We start from the raw sequence: 20,156 nt of genomic DNA, 5'->3' as shown, positions 1-20,156 counted from the left end.
GAGTGTAGTGGGCCCTGCACACTCCCCGCCCCTTAGCTGGACCACCCTGATCTCTATCCCTGCACAAACCTCGGTCTCCCCCACGGAGCCCGACAACCGAGGCACTGACCCTGCTCGGCTCTCTCCAGTGCCCTCCTCCTAGGACACCAGGCTGTCAGCCCCTTTCCTCTGGCTACCTGCTCCGGGTGGCCGGAGCTGCAGAGGCAGGGTGGGGCGGTGAGACCCGTGTAGGTGTGGGGCCAGAGAGACTCCTGGGAGTGCCGGACTCTGCCGCCTTGCTGCTGCTGCCTTTCTTACCGTGGCTGAGCTTTGGTATTCTCAAGAATTCACTCATTTGCCTAACAAATACTGCACTAAACACCTCCCTGGGGCCAGGGTCAAGGCCTGCTGTAGCTGTAGGCTTGCAAGGAACTTAGCCCCTAAAAGGCCACTGGGTGGTGGAGGCTGTGATGGGCAAGTACTGGCTGCTCTGGGAGCCCATGGATACGGAAGCACAGCCTCCGGTGGGAGGGCCCCCCCCCCCCCCCCCGGGAGGAAGGGTTACCTGAGGAGGTGACACTCAGCTAAGACCTGCAGAGGCGTGGAAGCAAGAAAGTCTTCCAGGCTCCATGAGCCCCTGACCGTATCTTGTATTCTCGGTCATTGGGGAAATTCGGGGGATAATTCCCACTCTGTAGCAATGTCGTGAGGGTTAGTCACGCGTGGCCCTGGGGCAGGGGGCTGACCCCTGGGGCCCCGTATTATGACGTACTGAGAACCGCCCTGCAAAGTGCGGCTGTACGACCTGACCCCCCCACTGCCCAGATTTTAATTTGCCTCATCCTACGACTCCCCACTCCCCTGCCCTTACACACACACTCCCACGCATGCACACATGAGCACACACATGCACCACGTACACCCACACACTGTGCTTTGCTGGAACCATGCCCTCTGGACACTGAGTGAGCCTGAGGTCCCAGCACTCTGCCCCCAAATCAGCCTGCATGCAAATCTGTCTGGCTGGCCGCGGCCAAGCGTTCCACCCGCCCCACTGGCCCAGGCTATGCCTAGAGCCCTCCTCCTGGGATAAGACCAGATCTGTTCTTCCCTGCTGGATGGTCCTCCTTACCGGACTGGCTGGACAACTCCTCTAACACACAGCTGGGAGGGGCCCTTCTGGAAGCCTCATTTGGTTTCCATGCTGGTTCTGGGCTCCCTGCACTTGCCTGGCTGGTGGCATCTGCCCCCTTAGTCCAGAGACGCTGCTGTCTGATCTGGCACCCAGCACAGCTAGGGCCGGCCTCATTGTCTCTGCCTCAGCGCCAGCCCACAGGCAGCGAGAGGGAGTGCTCGGCAGAGGTGTGGGTGTGGGTGAGCAACCCACCACTCAATGGAGATGCCACACAGCACCCAGGCCATGCCACAAGCACCCTCTGAATGAGGATGCTTCGGGTCCGGGCCTCCCACCATCAATGCCATAACTCCATCCAGACCTTCGCGGCACACGACTCCAGTCCCATCTGAGATTGCCGAGGGGCCGGCGGGCTCCTCCTTCAAGATCACCCAAAGCTCCACCGTGGCGCAAAGACAAGCCTTGTTCTTTGGGGCAGGCCTTCGGGATTTTCTAAACATGTTTTTCCCAACAATCTATAGACCCACAGCTCAGCACCTGCAGAAGGTCATGGGCTGGATTCCAAGTCTGCTCGTCAGCTGGCCGGGGGCAGTTCACGCCAGTGCGTTTCAGCCAGTGTGCCGCAGGGGGTTTTAAAACGTGCGATACCTGACTGTGCAGTCGGGGGCACTGACCTCCTTTCCCTCAGACTGTCCAATGAAAAGAAATGAAAACAGACAACACAACGGTAGCCATTTGATGTGAACAAATCAAAATTACACCTATTTTTTGTCACATTGGTAAAAACTGTATTTTTTAGTGTGTTGTGGAATTTTAATAATTCGTTTACGCGTGCCATGAGATGTAAAAGGTTGAAAATCACAGGTTTATACTGAGAAAAATAAGTTTCCGAGAGGATGACTACGGCCGGTAGCCCCGCAAACCCTGTCCGGGTCCACATCCGAGCTCCAGCCCACCTGCGTGAAGCTGGAGACTCTCCCTCACAGGCACTCCTGCTGCCCCCGGCCAGCACACGCTGGGCTCCAACAGGGCGTGACTTTGTCTCATCTGTGTGAAACCTTTAGGGGTCCCCAACCCCTTGCACAGACGCGGCTTGGAGCATGTGTCCAATGAGAGCTCATTAACAGGAACGGCACTGCCTCATCCCCAAGAAGAGGACTTCTGACAAAACAGCTTTTGTTTCTCCAAAAGGAGACAGTGCAAGGAGGCGAGCTTTCTCCCTCTGACATTCTCAACGTCGCACTGGCCCTTTAACCAGCAATCACAGCCACTAACCCAGCTCGGGGCCTCCTGGCACCTGCTGCCCCTCTTCCCTTTCTCTGAAATCTGCCCTTTCCCTGAGCTAAGAGGGCTGTCCACCCAAAAGTGGCAAATCGGCTTTCCACTTTGAACTGAGGGTCACGAGGGCATCTGTGTGCCACGCATGGTGCCAGACCCACCACATCCATCACGTCTGCAGGGCTGCACCTTGGGCCACTTACCAGTGATGACCCCTGCCCAGGCCTGGGCCAGGGAGGGGAGCCACAGCCCAGCCCCAGGGGTGCCTCCTTGCCTCCAAGGCAGTGCCAGTGGGAAGCTTTGCGAAGTTCGGTACCTGCCCCACCTCAGACCAGCTGTGTCACAATGCAAAGCGAGGGGCCCAGGCTTCGGCATTTCCTAAATGCCCCGGGGAGAATACTCTCACAGGCAGCCGGGGCTGAGCTCCAGCACTCAGCACAGCCTCGGGCAGCGGGCCCTGTCTTGCTTTCTTAACTGGTCTGCCTACTTCGCTCCTGGCACCCTGCTGGCTGCTGGAAGGAACCTGTGTTCTCTTAGAAGCAGCCCCTCTCCTTGGGGAACATCCAAGCAGCTTCGGGAATCAGGGCTACACACGGGGTGCGGACAGATGGAACCCTCAGATCTGCAAGGAGGTAGCCGAGGATGGCCCCTTCCTGGCTGGCCCTAGGCCACTTTGAATTTTTCTTTGCAGGAAACTTTTCTTAAAGGGCCAGACAGCCATATTTTCAGGCATGCTGGCCCCCACGGTGACCCAGTTTGCCCCGGACTCCTGTCTCCTAAGAGCCTGAATTGCCATCCTTTCCAGGCTGTCTTCTGCACTACAAGGGGACAGACTGGCTCCCTGGCTGCCTCTGGCCCCTTCTACTGTCCCCTCTTGGGAAAAGGCCCCTAACAGAACTCTCTAGAGGGCCCTTGTTCCCCTCTTTGGTCCTACCCCACGGGCCACCGTCCTGTAGTCTTGACGGATCTAGAACAGAGTTATCTTCCTGCTTTCACTTTCAGTGCATGGTGGCTACAGGGGGACATCATCCTCCTGGTCCCAACCGCCGCCCTTTCCCGCGAACCGTTCCCACTGGGGCCGCATTACCACCCGGCCCTGCGCCCCACAGCGAGGCACCACCTGTCACTACGCTCCGTTCTGAAATCAAGTCCGGCCACCTCCTTCTGAACCACCTTCCAGATTATAACCAGGGCTGGCGTTTCTCGAGTGCATGATTTTAATGAATATATGTGACCTCATCGACTCCCCCAGCAGCCCTGCAGGATGCTTAGAAAAAGTGAGGAGCCTCACCCAGGAGAATCACAGAGTCGCCAAGCGCCCGCCACGTGGTGACTGCATCTGCAAACACGTGGCAGCTCCCATGCACCTGACACAGGGCTGGAGGGAAGACAGAGGTGGCCAGATGTCCCTGCCCTGGGGACATCGGCGGCCTGGTCGGGAAAAGAACCAGATGAGCTGGACGTCTAAGCTCTGTGCCACCTCCCTAACTGCAACTACCCCTCGATGGCCCAGAAGTCAGAATGATACGCTGAGCGAGCAAGGCACCAGGTGCCGCCTGGAGCCCTGAGAAAGGATGTCACCGCCAGCCAGGGGCAGTCTACTCCCCAGAACACGCAATGTGCCCAAGCCACCACCCACTCGCTGCATCCAGGCATTGGCAGCATCCCAGATGCCACAGCAGCACAGCCTGTCCCCACGAGCTCCAAGCTGTAGCAGCTGACTCCATGCCCATCCTGGCCGAGGAGCTGGAGGGCCCTGGGGGCCACTGGGGGCACGTGCAAGGGACAGGTGACTCGCAGAGCCTTCTGGCTGAGGCTGTGGCCCACTAGGGAGCCCCCCCAGCAGTCTCTCAGTGTAATGGGCTGAGTTGTATTCCCCCAAAAGATATGTTGCTGTCCCAGATCTGGGACCTGTGACTTTCTTTGTGTCTTTATAGATGGCGTAAGTTAAGAGGAGTCATGCGGGATGATGGTGGGCCCCGAATCCAATGACTGATGTCCTTATAAGAGAAAGGAGAGGGAGATTTGGAGACAGAGACATGAGGGAGGCACACAGGGAGAAGGCCCTGCGATGACAAAGGCAGCCACAAGCCAAGGGACACCAAGGATGGCCAGCCACCACCAGTGACTAGGAAGAGGCAAGGAAAGATCCAACCCTAGAACCTTCAGAGGGAGCAGGGCCCTGCTGACCTTGATTTTGAACTTCTGGCCTCCAGAACATGTTTCTGTTGTTTTAAGCAACCCAGCTTGTGATACCGTTACGGTGGCCTCATGGAACTAAGCGAGTCCACAGGACAACAGGGACGAGACCTGAACGCCCCCCAACCCCACCTGCATGGGTCATGTATAGCAGGGCTGTGACCTCAGTATAAAATCACTGGGGATAGAATTTGGCAGTGGAGACCCTGGTCCACACTCCTGTTCCACCGAAGCGACCCTGGGCGCGCTCCCTAGGCAGCCTGGGCCTCTTCTTCACCTGTCGTTTCAGGCTACGAAGCCCTGCCCCCTCCCCACTGAGCTGCACTCTATGCCCATGAAGGGGCTTTATAAACACAGCTCTATGCCTGAGCTAGTGTTTGAAAGCAAGTCATCCTAACAGCTGGAGGTTTTCTCCAAGAACGCAATCAGCAGTAAAAGTTAGGGTCGCCCGCACAGCCACGGGAGGGATGGGGGAAGGTGAATGGGGCCCTGGTGTAGCCAGCAGCTTGCAACCCAGAATGCATTTTCAGAAATCAGTCAAGGTGAGCGCATCTGCTGAACATCTGCCTATTTAAAAGGGTTTGCCAACACAGATTTCTAGCGTGCAAATGTTGGCCCAATCCTCACATTGTCAGTAGGGCTATCTTTCTAAATCACAGACTGGGCCACGTTGCTTCCCTGCGCTCCAGCCTCACCTGGCTCCCCACATGCTCCCAGACCTCTGTCCAGGCCATGGGGCCTGCCCCCTGCCTGCCTCTGGCCGATGTCTCCCTTCCTGGGCTTCAAGCCTGACTGAGGCAACCCTATAGGGAAAACTCCCTGAGCCCCTCCCTCACGGGCTGAACAGCTTGCTCACTGTGTCGCTGGCACACCCATATCACCCATCCCCTCCCCAGAAAGGACCCTTTTCAGGAGTCCAAGCCCCGGAGTGGACCCCACTCCTCCACTTGCCCTCTGGGCCCCCTTGGACAAGGCACCTGAGTCGTCTCCGCTCCATAAGGTGGGGCCGTGAGAGTGGCCTCTGGGGGTCTGGGGATTAAATAGTGTCCGCCAGGCTCTTGGCCCAGTGCTGCCTTAGAGCTCGGCTCTCGCTGCTGCTGGAGTGCTGTGATTACCGTTAAGGGACCTGCTGGCTCCGTAATGCCCGGGGTCCCCAGGGTGGGCCCCCAGACCGGGTCGGGTCACTGACCGAAGTCTTAGCTGTCTTTGGCAAAATGAAAAATCCAAGAACAAGACATGTGGACTGGTTCATTAATTAAATCTAATTAAGTGTACTTAAAAATAATTTATTTTTGAAAATCCTGATGTTTGGGTCTTCCTAGTTTTCTTATCATCTATCGTAAGATGGTGGTAACAGAGGGAAGATTAAAATGGGGCACTCTCACGCCAACTCCGCCATCGAGCACGCTTCCTCACCTACATGCATCAGCAGACCGGCAACCGCAGCCCTAGACCATGAGATCATTTGCAGGCGAGGCGCGGGGAGGGTGCTAGTCTTTCCTCCCAGCCCCGCATACCCCTCCCGGGGACTGTCCCAATTACAGTTGATGACAGCCACTTCCACGGGACCCCACCTGCCCAGTCACAGCTCAGAGGGCCCCCCCCAGGCCAGGTCCCTCAGCTTGGTTCCCGGGAATCTAAGGGCCTGAGGAGATGGGGTGAGTTGTGGGTTCAAGCAGATGTGGGGCTGAGGATGCCATTCTGCGGTGCCCAACACCTGGCCGTGTGCTCGGAGGAGCGGGAAGAAAGGGCCAATGTTGAGAGACTGGCGGGACGGTGGGGGGGGGGGGGTGTACCACACGGTAAGACCAGGACTCCGGCGGGGAAGGGAGCTGTCTTGGTTGCTGGTCATTTTTGGTGACCATTTCTCCTTCCTGAAGTCAGACTGCCTTTGCTTTGGTTTCCATGGAATGCTGATTCCACAGCCAACACCTCCCACTGCCTATTCATTTGTGTGTCCATTTGTTCTGTCCCTGTGCCCCTCTAAGCTCCGTGAGGACAGAGACTGGGCAGGTCTGGCTGGCACAGAGCAATGGCTCCATAAAAAGTTTCTGGACGGACGAGGGGATGACTGTATGCTCGCTGGGAGGGGGGTGTCCGGTTCCTGCCGCCCCAGTGCCAGTCAAGGTGCATGACCTCAGGCAGCAGCTCGAGAGAAGCGGCTCTCTGAGCGGCCCCCTCTCTGAAGCGTTCAGAAACAAGAAGTGAGGCCCTGCCAGGGCTCCGTGTTCCAAGACGAGCCAGGAACCAGACAGGGGTGACTGTCCTGGAGGAAGCCTCTGCTGAAGCCCCTTGTCCGAGACAGGCCTTTCCCCGCGAAGGCCCAGAGGCCCAGGGAACACTGTTCCAGGGTCCGTACCAGCCCAGGGGATGGAGACAAGACCTGGGGGTTCAGTCCAGGAGAGGAGGATGGCCTGCAAAGCAGGGGCTGGAATGAAGCGTGAAGCCGTGTGGGCAAGGCAAGGGGGGCGGGGGGAGAGGGAGGGCAGATGGGGAGGGGAGGGGAAGCCAGGCCTGACATCTCTGTCAGGGGCAGCAGGCACAGTGCCTAGGGCCCATGGAAATGTTTTCATTTCTTTTATAATCCGAATGGGGAATAAAATAACTTTTACTTAGAAGAGAACTTTTTTTAATCCTCACCCGAGGACATGCTTACTGATTTTAGAGAGAGGGGGGAAGGAGAGAGAGAGAGGGAGAGAAACATCAATCTGTTGCCTCTTGTAAGCACCTAGACCGGGGACCAAACTTGCAACCTAGACATGTGCCCTGACCGGGAGTTGAACCTGTAACCTTTTGTTTCACAGGATGATGTTCCAACCCACGGAGCCACACCGGCTGGGGCAGAACAGGATTTTTTCAATGGAGGAAATGGTCCATAGAGGCAAAGTGCCTAGGGCCCCAGAAAGCAAGAGTGGGGCCCTGGTGAAGGGAAGGGAGGCGAGGGGAGGAGAGGAGAGATGGGGAGGGGCGGCTCCACCGAGGTCTGCACCAAAGGTGCTGTGAGCTGGACAAAGCTCTCACACGCTTTGCTCGCTTCTTCGGGGAGGACGGCTGAAAGGTGAGCAGGGGGGTGGGGTGCAGGTGTTTGTGGAACTCTGGTTTCTGTAGCACAGGGTGGTCAGTGTCTAAAAATGTCAGATAGGACAGGACGGGCTCAGAACCTGACCGCCCGAGTCACGTCCCACTCTATTGCCTACTAACGTCTCTCTTGTGCCATCACCCAAACTCTCCGTGGTGGCTTAGAACGTGCCCCAAATTCTTCGATGCTTCTACCCACACTGGGTGGCCTTAATGATTTGCTTCTATGGAACAAAATATACTAGAAATGACCCCTCTCGATTTCTGAGTCTCAGCCACAAAAGGAAATACAGACATACACACCCTCCCCCACTCACTCTTTCTTGGGACACAGATACGAGGGCCCTGAGCTACAATGTAGGGCGTCTGCTAGCCTGGCCCCCCTGGGGGAGGGGCCATGCAGAGAGACCCAAGGAGCCGCAGCTGTGCCAGCCTCCCCTTCCCCCCCAGCTGTGTGCATGTTCCCAACCCGGGTGCTGGACATGTGAGAAATCCCTCCAGATGATTCCAGCCACAGTCACTACCACCTCACGTGAGGCCTCCAGCAAGGACCACCCAGCTGTGCCCACGCAGCCCCTGGACTTGGGAGCAAAATAAAGGATAACTAGTGTTTGAAGTCGCCATTTGGAGGTGTTTTATATGTAGCAATAAATACTCTCTGTGCCTTAGTTTCCTCGTCTATAAAATGGAAATAATAACAGTACCTTCTTTATCACACTGTTGCTCAAATTCAATGAACTAGTCCATGGCAAGTACTTCTATAGCTCAGGGTCTCCACCCGCAGGAAGCACCAAGTACAGAAAAGCTATGGTTTTCATTAATTATTACTATGGCCACTGCACACGAAAGCAAATTGTCCAAGAACCACACAGTGAATTAGGTGCTGCACGGTTTGACCCCGAGAACAGCTGCAAATGAAACATGCACGCCCCCCGGAAGCGGCTGGGACAGCCACCAAAATCGCAAGGAGTAACTGCCTCTCCAATCTGACACGTGCTAGGTCCTCGAGCAGAAGAACAAGAAGGACTAGCACCAAATGTCTTCACAGTTATCACTGCAGACACCCCCACATTGCCCAAACGTTCAGCATCGCACCCCATGCGGGTCCTTGTCCCACTCTGCTCTCCTCGCTCATTAAAATGAGGGTCAGGAAGGTGGGGGAACCTGTGAAATTTGCCAGCAGGTTGATCACCTCTGGCCCAAACTGCAATCACAGGCGAGCCTCTCAAGATTACTCCTCAAACACGGATGTCTACCACGTTGGGGAGACATTTGCCTGGGAAAGTTTGCAAACAATTCTTACACATCGCACGTGGTTGTCGGACGCATTCTATGAATGGGAACTGTACTTACGTAGCTGCTTAATAAAGCCTTGGAAGTTTTGCTGTTTGAAGTCAGCTAGCAGGACTGCCAACAGCTTCTCACGCATTTGGGAGAACCCACTTAAAAAGGCAAAAATATAGCCAGGAGAGCCAGGTCTCTCCAAAAGCTAGGTTAGGTCACCTTCCACACTGCCCAGGCCTGGGGTACCAGGGCTAAGCCAGCTCTGTCCACGGTGCTGAGATCCAGGGACCCGGCAATTGAGAGAAGGCAGAGACACCGACACTGACACCACAGGACAAGTTGGGCTAAACCCTGGGTACAAACAAAGAGTGTTGAGAGCCAGGGCAACAGGCTTTCCCGGGACAACTGATGGGACTTTTCACAACACGCCGGCTCCAAACAGAGACCTCAGCCTCATTTATTTCCATGTCTAGAGCTGGAGAACTATTCGAATTTGCTCTGTTACTGCTCTCTCCTTGCATTAAACAGCCACATAAGCTTCAGCAATCAAAGAAATGACAAAAAGGCCTGAAAGCTCATGCCAGGGGGTCATGTCCAGCCCCCTGCAACTCTGGTGTCCCAGGACCCTGGCTCCGGGGTTGGCTTCCAAGAGGAAAGGCAACGGGACAAGGAGAAAGCCACATCCTCCATGCCTGCTCGGTGGCAAGGTGGTGTGAGTACGAGCTGCCCATTTCCACGTGGACTTCTGCCAACGTGGCCCTGGCCCGCCCCAGAGATCACTACCGGCCCCAGAATGATGTGATGCCCCCGCTCAGCTGCTTTCCCACTGTGTGACCTTGGGCCGGTGGCTTCGCCTCTCTGGGCCTCCGTTTGCTGACTTATAATGGGACAGGGAGGGTGTGAAGCTGCACTCCTCTCTGGTCCACATACTGGGGCAGTGAACTCTCCAACAGCCAGCAGCTCCTCAACCCTCCCAGGCTGCTTTGCCCTTGGCATGATTTGGCAAGCAGCCTGGCAGTCGAGGACAGAGGTGGCATAACCACTAGTAACCCCTGGGACATTCTTTCCCATGTCCCACGTGCCCTGCTGGCTCTGCAGAAGTTACCCACCCTGCTGAGCATATTGATTTCAAAGGAAGTGGTCCCACAAAGGCACACACATTGGCTCCCAACACTGACCCCCCGCTCCCCGCCCCAGAAGCCAGCTGCTGGGGGAAACTCAGGGAAGCCAGCCGGCAAACGCATGCCCTGGATTTTCTCAGCTGTGGATGTAGGTCTGAGAGCATCGTTTTTAGGCCAGGAGCAGCCCAAATGCATCTGCAGAGGCACAGGGAGACCCACGGCTCGGTGAATCAAGCTGGGACACTGCCCGCTCCATTTCCTATTGGCCGGAGTCCACGATGGCTGGGCAACAAGTGCCAGAGCCAGCGGCTACCTCGCTTTCCCTCCCAGCCCCAGCAGCAGGCTCAGCCCACAGGATCACTCGGTGGGTAGGGGCAAGCGGAGCCAGTGAGGTCGGAGGAACGGGGCTGGCAGGGCACTCCCAGACTGTCAAGCTCACTTCTGCACGGTACATCTAGTACGTCTTCTCGGACATTGGCCACATCTTCACTCTTGACACAGGGGTCACGGGGGAGCAGGCTACAGAGCCTTCTTTTAAAAATGCACACCCTCACTCAAACCCCTCCCATGGCTCCCCATCTGCCATAAGACATGAAACACCCCCTAACTGGGCATTTGAGGCCCACTCCCCTCGCAGCAGGGCAGATGCACCTGTGCTTCCACAGCTGGAGGCCACGGCTACAATGCCACCTGCTCCCCGGTCCCCAGTGATCCAGCCTCTGCTCCCTTGCTCATACTTTTCCTCACTTAACAGATTCCTTACTCATCTCTCAGGGCTCATGTCAGATGCCTCCAACCTCCCCGACCCAAACCTGTCCTTCCCTGCTCTGCCTTCTCCGGGCACATCAACCACTCTAATTAGCCACAGGTAGTTACATAACACGTTTCTCTGACTGCCCGAGTCCACCGAAGACAGCGGGGAACATCTCGTTTGCCTCCATCCTCCATACCACCCTGCCTGCCTCTCGGCAAAGGCTTGGTCAAGGTGTCCACTGCAGGAATCTGCATGGAGACTGATACTAAGAGTGAACATGTTCCTTCCATAAGATTCAAGCAGAAGCATCCACAGTGGGCAGGACCCAGAAGGGTGTGAAGTTCTCAAGGCTTTCCTCACGCTGATGGATTGTGGGGCAGGCCGGCTTCAAAGTAGCGCAATGTATTACCCTCATATCCTGTCTGCCAGGCCCCTCCTATCCTATATATCTACACCAGTGATGCACTGGCCTCAGAGGTAAATCTTACCAGATGGCCCCTCTCTCCCTCCGACTCACCATGAGATCCACAGTTCTAAGTGCAGTTTGCTTAACCCAGGCCGCAGGAGAGCCACCCCTACTAAATGGGCCAGGGCTCCCTTTCATTGGTGGGAGACGGCGAAGGACGGAAAGCCACTGCCCAGGCCCCACGTTCCATCTGCATGAAAGCAAGAGCTGGAGTCGGACATGACACCAAGCAGTCTCTCCAGAGCTGCTGCGTCTCCCGTGTATCGAGGGGCCCGGAACGCTGCCTGGGCGTGCGTGGTGCTCTGCAAACATTTGTGGAGGAAGTGGGAGGAGGGATGGCAGGGCCGTTGGGATGAACAGTGGTTGAGGAACTATGCAGCCCAAGGCGCGGGGTGGGGTAGGGGCAGTTCGGTCTACTTCTAGAAACTTCCCCTGAAAGAGGTTTCTAGACCCATGCTGACAATCCAGTCCAGGGATGAGTCACCCGGAGTTAAAGGGCTACTCCTGAGACAACTCTACTGCGGCGCAGGGCCTGGAAGCTGAGATTCGTCCCTGTGAGCTGAAGAGCATCATCGGCTTCTGGCTGCGTGGGTGGGCCAGGCAGAGGTGGAACAGAAAACCGCAGCTCCTCGGGCTGCTCCACCCTCTGAGCACCCTGCCTGGTCGGTCCCCAGGCCCCCTTGGCCACGGCGTGGGTTTTAGGAACGGCACAGATGCCAGTGTGGCTGGAGGGGGACAAGCAAGGGGCAGGTAGTAAAACGGTGGTCAGACCCAGGCCAGATTGTGCAGGGCCCCAGGGCCCTTCTGAAAGTCCCTGGCCATTGCTCTCGGGGGTTCAGGGAGCTCCGGTGAGCTCCGAGCAGATGCGGAGGTCGTGATCTTTTGGAATGTTCCCTCTCAGGGACCCCTGGAAAGCAGAGTGTAGAGGGCAGAGGGGAAGCAGAAAGAGTGGAGAGAGGTGTGGCTGGCCTGGTTGTGGGTGGAGGTACAGAGTGGCCAGCATGGGGAGGGGGCTACCTTCTGAGTATTTCGGAGCAGGAAGGGGCATTCTAAGCCACCTGTGAGATTCGGTGGTTCTCAAACTTCAGAGATGAGAATGACCTGGGAGGATGTTAGAAATGCAGATTCTGGGCCCCCACCCCCAGAGGTTCTGATTCAGGAGGTCTGCAGCAGGGCCCAGCAATGTGTATTCCAGTAAGCCTGCTCCCTGGGAGCTTTCGCAAGAGTTGTCCTCAGGGGGCCCTTGGAAAAAACACAGCAGTGGCCCACTCCTTGCACTTGACAGCCAGGGAAACCAGTGAGGACCAGGGCAGGGCAGCGGCTTGTCCCCAGGCACCCAGGTGACAGTGGAGAGAAGGCACAGTGATGGACAGGGCCCTGGCTCCCAGCCCCGCACCAGCCTCCTTGTTCCATTGCAACAGCCACGTCCTCCAGCTTTTTAATGGCCCCCTGAAGGGCAGGGGGTGATGTCCCAAGTTGACAGGAACAGCAGCTGTTCATGGACACACCGCAGCTACAGGGGTGGAGGGTAGCAAAAACCCAAGAATTATCTTCTGGAGGGCAGGCCCCTTGTAGGACAGGCTTTCTGGCCAGGTGAGTGTCCTGGGAGCCCATCTGTATCAGTGCACCAGCTGGTGTTATTGCGAGAGGCTGCGTTTGGCTTTGGTGCATTTGTTTGAAGACTCAACACATTTGCCTGTTTCCTGCCAGGTGATTTACGAGTGCACCTGCGCACACCTCGCTGCGTGTTCAGCAGTTTCTAACCAAGGCTGTCCTGACCCTCCCCGTCCCCCACTCTCCCCATTCACCTGATCTCACCCCAGGCGACTTATTTTTGTTTCCCCTGATGAAAAAGTCCTCAAAGCAAAACGTTTTGCTGATGTGGAAAAGATGAAACAAAAAATGTCAGAAGCACTAAGAGGCATCAAAATTAACGAGTTCAAAAACCCTTCTGAGCAGTGGAAGAAGAGTCTCGACAGGTGTATAGCGTCAAATGGAGAGTGTTTTGAAGGTGACTGAGTTTAAACGTGTCAGAATCAATACACAATTTTTTGTGGATAAATTCCAGGGTTTTTGCACACACACCCCATATCTTTTGTCCACCGCTGTGGCCTCAACGCCCAGCAGTGCCCACGACAGAACTGGTGGCCCGCACTGGTGGCTCTCAAACGCCACGGGGACGCCCTGGAGAAGGAGGTCTGAGGACAACCAGCCCTCGAGTAGAAGCAGCATCAGCATCTACAGGGAACTTTCGGACCAAGGCAACGCTGGCCTTGTCAGGAAGAGCGGCTGAGGCAAGTCCCCACGTTCCCTTTACAAAACAAGTGCATTTTCTCCACTCCTGCGTTCCGCCCGGAGAACACGGAGATGCGGGCTTCCACGTCCACCTCTGGGTCCGAATATGGCAGAGCTGGCCTTACTTTTATGGACGTATTCAATACACCGCTCAGCGCGTTAACGGGCATGGCATCCACTCATAAATCACTGGGACAGGATGCTCTTGAGACCCTTCCACTTCACTTAAAAATATAAGACTGGCTGATACTGTTTATTAAAAGATGACAGTCATTGTCATCCACTTTCTGTATCAAACGAATCAAGAACCTTTGGGGCAGTCACATTCACAGCCACTAGGATCGGAACGGTTTGCCGGGGGCAGAACGACGTGGCGTGCCGTTCAGCATCTCAGACTACATTAACATACAGAGGCCGTACACCGCGATGGCGGGAGAATGAGAGGCACGGGGTACTCCCTGTTTGCTCTTCTGCCTCGGGGTGTTAAGTGAGGCACTCACAACAGCTCACCCCACATCGTTAAGAACCTGAGCGGATGGCGAGCACACCGACCCCCTCAACCCCGCCGTCTGGCCTCACGAGTCAGGCTTCGGTGATGCTCGCCTGCGCGCAAATCCCAAGACGTGCCACCCTTAGTCCACCAGGAGGGCTTGCGAAGGTGTAGGCGTTTAACCCTGCGCCCACCGTCATTTACACTCGTCAGAAACCACACAGGAATACGGCACAGAAACACCTAAAATTCTGTGATTCCTGATATGGGAAACCTGTTCAATCATTTCCCCGTCCCATGTCCAAATAACTGTTCATAGAAATCACAAATCCGAGGCCATGACGTCACTGCCCTCTGGCCTCTACCCCCCAACTCCCAGGCCTCTGGGTGGCTGCTTGGACATTTTCTGCCACTCAGTGGCCATATGTTCTAGAAATCTGGCCCAGAGCTGAAACTGCTGGGCATCCAGCTTCTCGAGACCAGGGGCCAAAGATTCAGACTCCATGGGTTTCACTGGGGACATGCAAAGTTATCTGTGATTCACCAAACCAAAAAAACTGAGCTGGCTGCCAGGATGTTTTGGTATTTTTAGAGATGAGAGATGAATCACGATTGAGTTTTCCAACTCATTCTGTCTGCTTTTCCTCGTTAATCACCTATCATAAAACCTGAAGCTCTTGGCAGATACGCAATTTAGTAATCCAAAGCAGGAGGGGCGGGGGGCGGCGGGAGGGTCGTGTTCATCAGGAGGTCACTCCCGTGTCCTGGGCATGGCCGGCATCAGGGCTGGAAGGAACATGAACTGCCAGCGAGGAGAACATAAGGACTAGGGGCGTGGGTGACCTCCCCGCACCGTCTGCAAGGTGTGTGTGCTGCAGATGGGATCTTGGAGCCGCCTGTGCTGGGTCCCTGGTGTGCGGGCCTATCGGCAAAGGGTCAGCAGCCACAGCGCACGCCACACGCCTGATAGGACGGCATCTCCACCCGGTGGCTCAAAGCGTTCTTCAAAACCTACATTTCCTAACTCCTGCAAATTCTTAGAGGAGCTGCAGGTGAGCCTTCAAGTTCTTAAGTATGTTCTACTTCCTTCTCCAGTTTGTTGTGCTGGGGACAATTAACCCGTGTGACATCCTGGAGGAGTTATGCTCCTTTCAAAAGCTCCTATTATGTAACTTCGGTTCTGCGGCCCTTTGGGGGATGTTCAGGCGTGTTCTAGAACGACCCACGACGTGCCAGCCTGTCATCACTGCCCACAGAAGTGACACGGGACCCACAGGAGTCATTTCCACTCCCCCCACAAGCACTAGCAACACCAGCCCTTTGGGGGTAACAGTTGGCTTTTCTGAATGTCTTTGGAATCAAATACACTTGACATAGAGTTAAAAGAAATCCAATGTCTCAACCAAGATCCCGCTGAATTCAGAACCCGACAGCCAAATGACCCCCACATGTGACCCGCGTCAAATCTGTGTGTTTCTTCTGGGTGCCATGGTGTCATCTAGAAGTTCAGGACGAAGGACACACTGGGTGGCGGGCACGTGGCAGCGGCAGTGGGAGTGTGGTGCCGTGGGGTGAGTGAAGCCCCAGCAGAGTGCATTTGGAACCGTGTCTGAGCAACCCATTTCCGCGCGCTGAGCCCTGGGTTCCCCGCCTGGAGCAGGGTGTTAATGATCTGTACTTGGCAGGGTCCTGGGAACAGTGTTGAAGGATGGGAGGCTCCTTTCCCCCACTGCTTCCTCTTGGCCCCCCGTGTCTGACAAGGACTGCAGCTTCGCTAGGGAGCCTCGCAGACTACTTCAGTGATACCAGCAACCTGCACGGAGAACCCGGCAAAAACGCCGCTGCCAAATCCACACGCTTCCCAGCGTTTTTCAGCGTCAGCTTAGTTCCAGCCTCTAATTACAGTACTTCCCATTTTCAAAACAACTGCAAACAGTAATTACATACTTCCCCCCCCTTACCTTCCAGGAACAGCCTGAGAGAGACCCAAAAACTCCAAATCCCCTGGACCTCGAGCTGCACAGCGAGAACATCACATCTCTCCTAGCCCGTTGACCCACACTGCATAACGGCTCCTGTGGCGCCTGCCACCAGGACCCTGGAGGGTCACCACTCATCCCCGCCCTCTCACACGAGTGCCAGAGACACCACTGTGCAAGGGACTTCCCCTGACGGGGCAGCTGGCACGATCAGTCGCCTTTGAGATAAAAGTTCTACAGTCACACTTCCAGAGTCTCCACTTAGGGTAATGAGTAGCATCTTAGAGTGACCCGTTCCTTACGGTTTGTGTGGCTGTCTAATTGAAAATGTTATGTAACCTTAAAGTACAGAGCATTCTGGAGCTATTAATAACGAGCCGCATCCAAATTCCGAGGACTCTTTGAGCTTACAGTTGGAGGGGACTGCCTGGCACTAATTTATGCACACGCATGTGGACACAGTGACATTCATAAACCCACATACACATTGCATGTATGTAAACTGAGACCTACAGAATGGGAATAACTTGTCCTAGGTCTCAAAACCAATTCACAACTGAGTCAGGAACACACACCAGGTTTTCCGGCCTCTGGAGGATGCTATTTTCCTCTACACCCCCCTAGGTACCTGTGTGCACCCTTAACGTTGCATAAATGTCCCCGCACTCGAACTGGGTTCTCACAGTGCTGGGCATTCCAGCTCCCGTCAAATGAGTTTACGACCTAGACTACGGAGTTAGAAACAGGACGCCAACCATGGCAACGTCTCGTCATTCATTTGTGATACATACCCTTCCTGCTCTCTCCAAGGAAATCGAAGGCACCTAAAACGTACTTTACCAGGAGGCCATTTGATGTATGCTGTGGAAGAGCTCGGCGTCTGAGATCTTCCAGGAAAGAAGTGGGTTTGAGACAAAGCAATATGGAAGAGGAAGACTGATTCTCGATTGCACATCTGTATGCCAGGGCAGGGGGCAGAATAAATGGAATAGAACCAATAAATTATAAACCAGTATCAGGCACGGGAGTGGTGTTTTACTGTGCAAGCCCGTTTCAGGTATCAGGAGTATGATACATGGCCTAAAAACCATCCTTCCGTAATTGTGTTGTCCTTTTCAAAAGTAACTTAATGAAGATTGTTTCTCTGTAGTCATCTTTATTCAAAACCTCGCTGGTTTGTCACGAGGAGCCGAGACGCACAATGCTGAGAGATTAACATGGCCACGCAAGATGCATTACTTGCCACTCGCAGACCCTACGAGCTTGTCAAAAATGAAAGCCCTGCTCTGGTTTGGTGGATTTCCAACAGTCACAAAGCCTGCTGAGAGCTTCGTGTCCGGGACACAGGTGACATATGTCCATTTCATCCGGGTCTCAGGAGCACTTGAAGAAGTTCATTGATCCACATCTGTAAAAGACCTATGACACCCCCATTAAGGGTCCACAGATCAAGGTGATGAATTTAACTGCTGCCAACAGGCAGAGGCGAAGTCAGGGTGTCAACATCCTTCGGCCCACCTTTCTGGTCACAGTCCCTCTGTCCCTGCTCTGGCAGGCTTCGCCTGGCATCACTATGACCAGCAAACAACAGAGGTGGAGAGCCTAAAACTCACTTTATTTACAGGCCCTAATTGTTTAGGCTGAGGTTTTACCTGTTCTCTTCTAGTGGATTCTTTCTGGAAGGGCCAGGCAGGCTCACAAGCTTGCAGCCTCCTACCTGGCTGGACTTCCAGCTGATGCATTGCATTTTGTTGGTTCTTGGGGGCCAATGTCATCTCTCCAAATGAAATGCCTACCCTAGTCCGTACCCCCCATCTGGCACCTTGGGACATTTTGTAGCCACCAAGCTTTAGCCCAGTAAACAACCCCCAGAGCACTCCTTGGGGTGGAATCTGAATCCTGCAGCTCCCTCCCCCCAACATCCTCCTCTTGGAAATCAGCAACCTATTCAGTGCAGAGCTATTCGTTCAAACGTACGTGTCTGATCCGCTCACACGCCCCAGCTCACACACCGTAACCCTTGCTTCTCCCACTGCAGGACCACTCAGCGGGAGGCAGCTGAGAGCTCCTCCCGTCCATCCCTGCTCCTACAAACAAAACAACGGAGGCCCCTTATTGCTAAGGGGACTTTCCTGCACCAACAGCAACACTGCCCAAGTTGTGCAGACAACCAAGCCCGGCACTCGGTGACTCAACCGATTAGACAAGCCGCTCAGACCAGGACTGAACGATTCTGCGTGGCTTCCCCCTTCAGGATCGACCTAAACGCACTTAGCAAACAGTCAAAAGCTGCAAACCAGAGAACTGGGGACCAGCAGAAGGCTCCCGTCCCCTTCGACACCCCTCCCCTTCCTTTCTGGGTTGTGTGAGGTCCTGCTGACAGGGAGGGTTGTCAGATGTGAACCAAGATGGAATTTCCAGCAGGGTCGACTCCTGCCTGGTGGCCATCTGGGATCAGCCCCTGCGCCTGTTAAGTAACCATCTCCGAGACTTACACAAGCAGGGGCAGGTAGCCTTGATTAGCTCTCACCCCATGGCAAGGTTTAGGACACCGGTCGGAGGCTGAGCAAGTGCTGGGCAGGCACAGCATGGGAGGAGCACACAGCAGGAGCCAAACGCTGCCCTTTCCATCCTATAGGAGGCCTGGGAGAAAGAGGATCCCAGGAGGCACAGCACGCAGGGGAACATGTCACCCTCCCATCAAAACGGAGGTAGACTTACGGTCCACATTAGGTAGGGGCCAGCAGACACGTGAGGGAGGGATGGACAAAGAATGCACGCTACCGGCAGTGTACTTCCCCTCAGCAGGTACTCATTGCACAAGTATTTTCACACACACATGCACACGCAATGAATCCAGAAGAAAGCAGTCACCCAGAAGGAAAAGAAATGGGACAGGCGTGTCTGTTACAAAGCGATGGGGTTGGAGAAGTACAAAGAGCACCCTGGCTTCCCAGCCTGGCCGCCCACTTCCTGGCCTTGTGACCTTGATTGAGTCATTCAGTCAGCCCCCCTGTGCCTCAGTTTCCAAATCTGAGCCACGGAAGGAGGAAACCTACTTCTTCGGGTTGTTTTTGAGGAGCACTACCCAGCAGGGCCTGGACCCCCATGACGTGGTCACTACGCATGAGTCGTCCCCACCCCACCCCACCACACGCACACAAATGCCTGTGACCCCAGGATACATATACCCTCATCCAGACCAAACAGGTATACTTCTGCCAGCATGCCAAGCCCGCATCTGCCTCCGGATGGCGGAGGAAAGCACCAGATCTAGAAGGCGCCCAGGCAGTTCAGCCCCCAAACAGGGTTTGGGGAGTGGGGAAACGGAGGGGCTTAATCAGAAGCTCCGCAGGCTTCCAGACTCTGGGTGGGCGCGGGGCAGGGATCTCGGAGGCGGCCTCCGGGGCAGGGGAAGGGGCTTTGTTCCCGAGGCGGAGGGCCTGGCTTACCCAGCAGCGCATCCGGAGGCGAGCGGGGGCCGCGCGGGGCAGGCAGCAGAGCCACAGCCCGGCCCCGGCCCGGGGTGCCGGAGCCCGAGGAAGGCGAGGAGGAGAAGCAGAAAGAAGAGGCTGCGGCCGGCTCCTGCCTCATTCTCCCGGGCAGCGCTGACCCGCCGGCTGTCGCCGGCTGGGGCTGGCTGCCGGGCGCGGGACCCGGTTCGCGCGGCTCAAGTCCCGGTCCGCCTCTGGCGAGCCGTGAGCGAAACCAGGTGGTCTCCAGGCGGCGCCCCGGGGCTCCTCATGCCCCGCGCGGGGGCTCGGTGGGAGGACCTCAAGGAGGTAGCGCGGAGAGAAAGAGAAAGAGAGATCGTGAGAGCGCGCGGAGCTGCGCCCCACGGGGTCCGGGGACGCTAGGCACTCAGCAGGACCGCACCGCCCCACCCACAGCGCTGCTGCGCCCCGCGCTGCGCGCCCGGGAAGGAGCCGAGCCCCACAAACTTTAGCACATGTCCAGTCCCGCGGCCGCGGTGGAGGGAGCTGCCCCGCTCACCGAGTGCCCCCTGCTCCCGCCCCGCCACAGCCTTGGCCCCAGAGCTCAGCTTACCGGCCGCGACGGCGACCGCGGCGGTGGGGCGCCCACCCGGTCTCGCGCAGA

General features: G+C 55.9%; 1 protein-coding gene across 1 annotated transcript in view; it reads right to left on the bottom strand.

The window, feature by feature from the left end:
- Positions 1-19,642, bottom strand: part of TUNAR (transmembrane neural differentiation associated intracellular calcium regulator) — a 40,388-nt gene extending 20,746 nt beyond the window's left edge. Inside the window, exon 1 of the mRNA XM_053928644.1 lies at positions 19,511-19,642. Within this exon, the coding sequence (XP_053784619.1) occupies positions 19,511-19,522 (12 nt within the window). The 5' untranslated portion in view covers positions 19,523-19,642. The remainder of the gene's footprint in view (positions 1-19,510) is intronic.
- Positions 19,643-20,156: the final 514 nt, after the last annotated feature.

This window comes from Desmodus rotundus, chromosome 7, assembly GCF_022682495.2.
Source record: "Desmodus rotundus isolate HL8 chromosome 7, HLdesRot8A.1, whole genome shotgun sequence".
Lineage (NCBI taxonomy): Eukaryota > Metazoa > Chordata > Mammalia > Chiroptera > Phyllostomidae > Desmodus > Desmodus rotundus.
The sequence above is the reverse complement of the archived record's forward strand: the minus strand, read 5'-3'. Positions and strand labels throughout refer to the sequence as shown.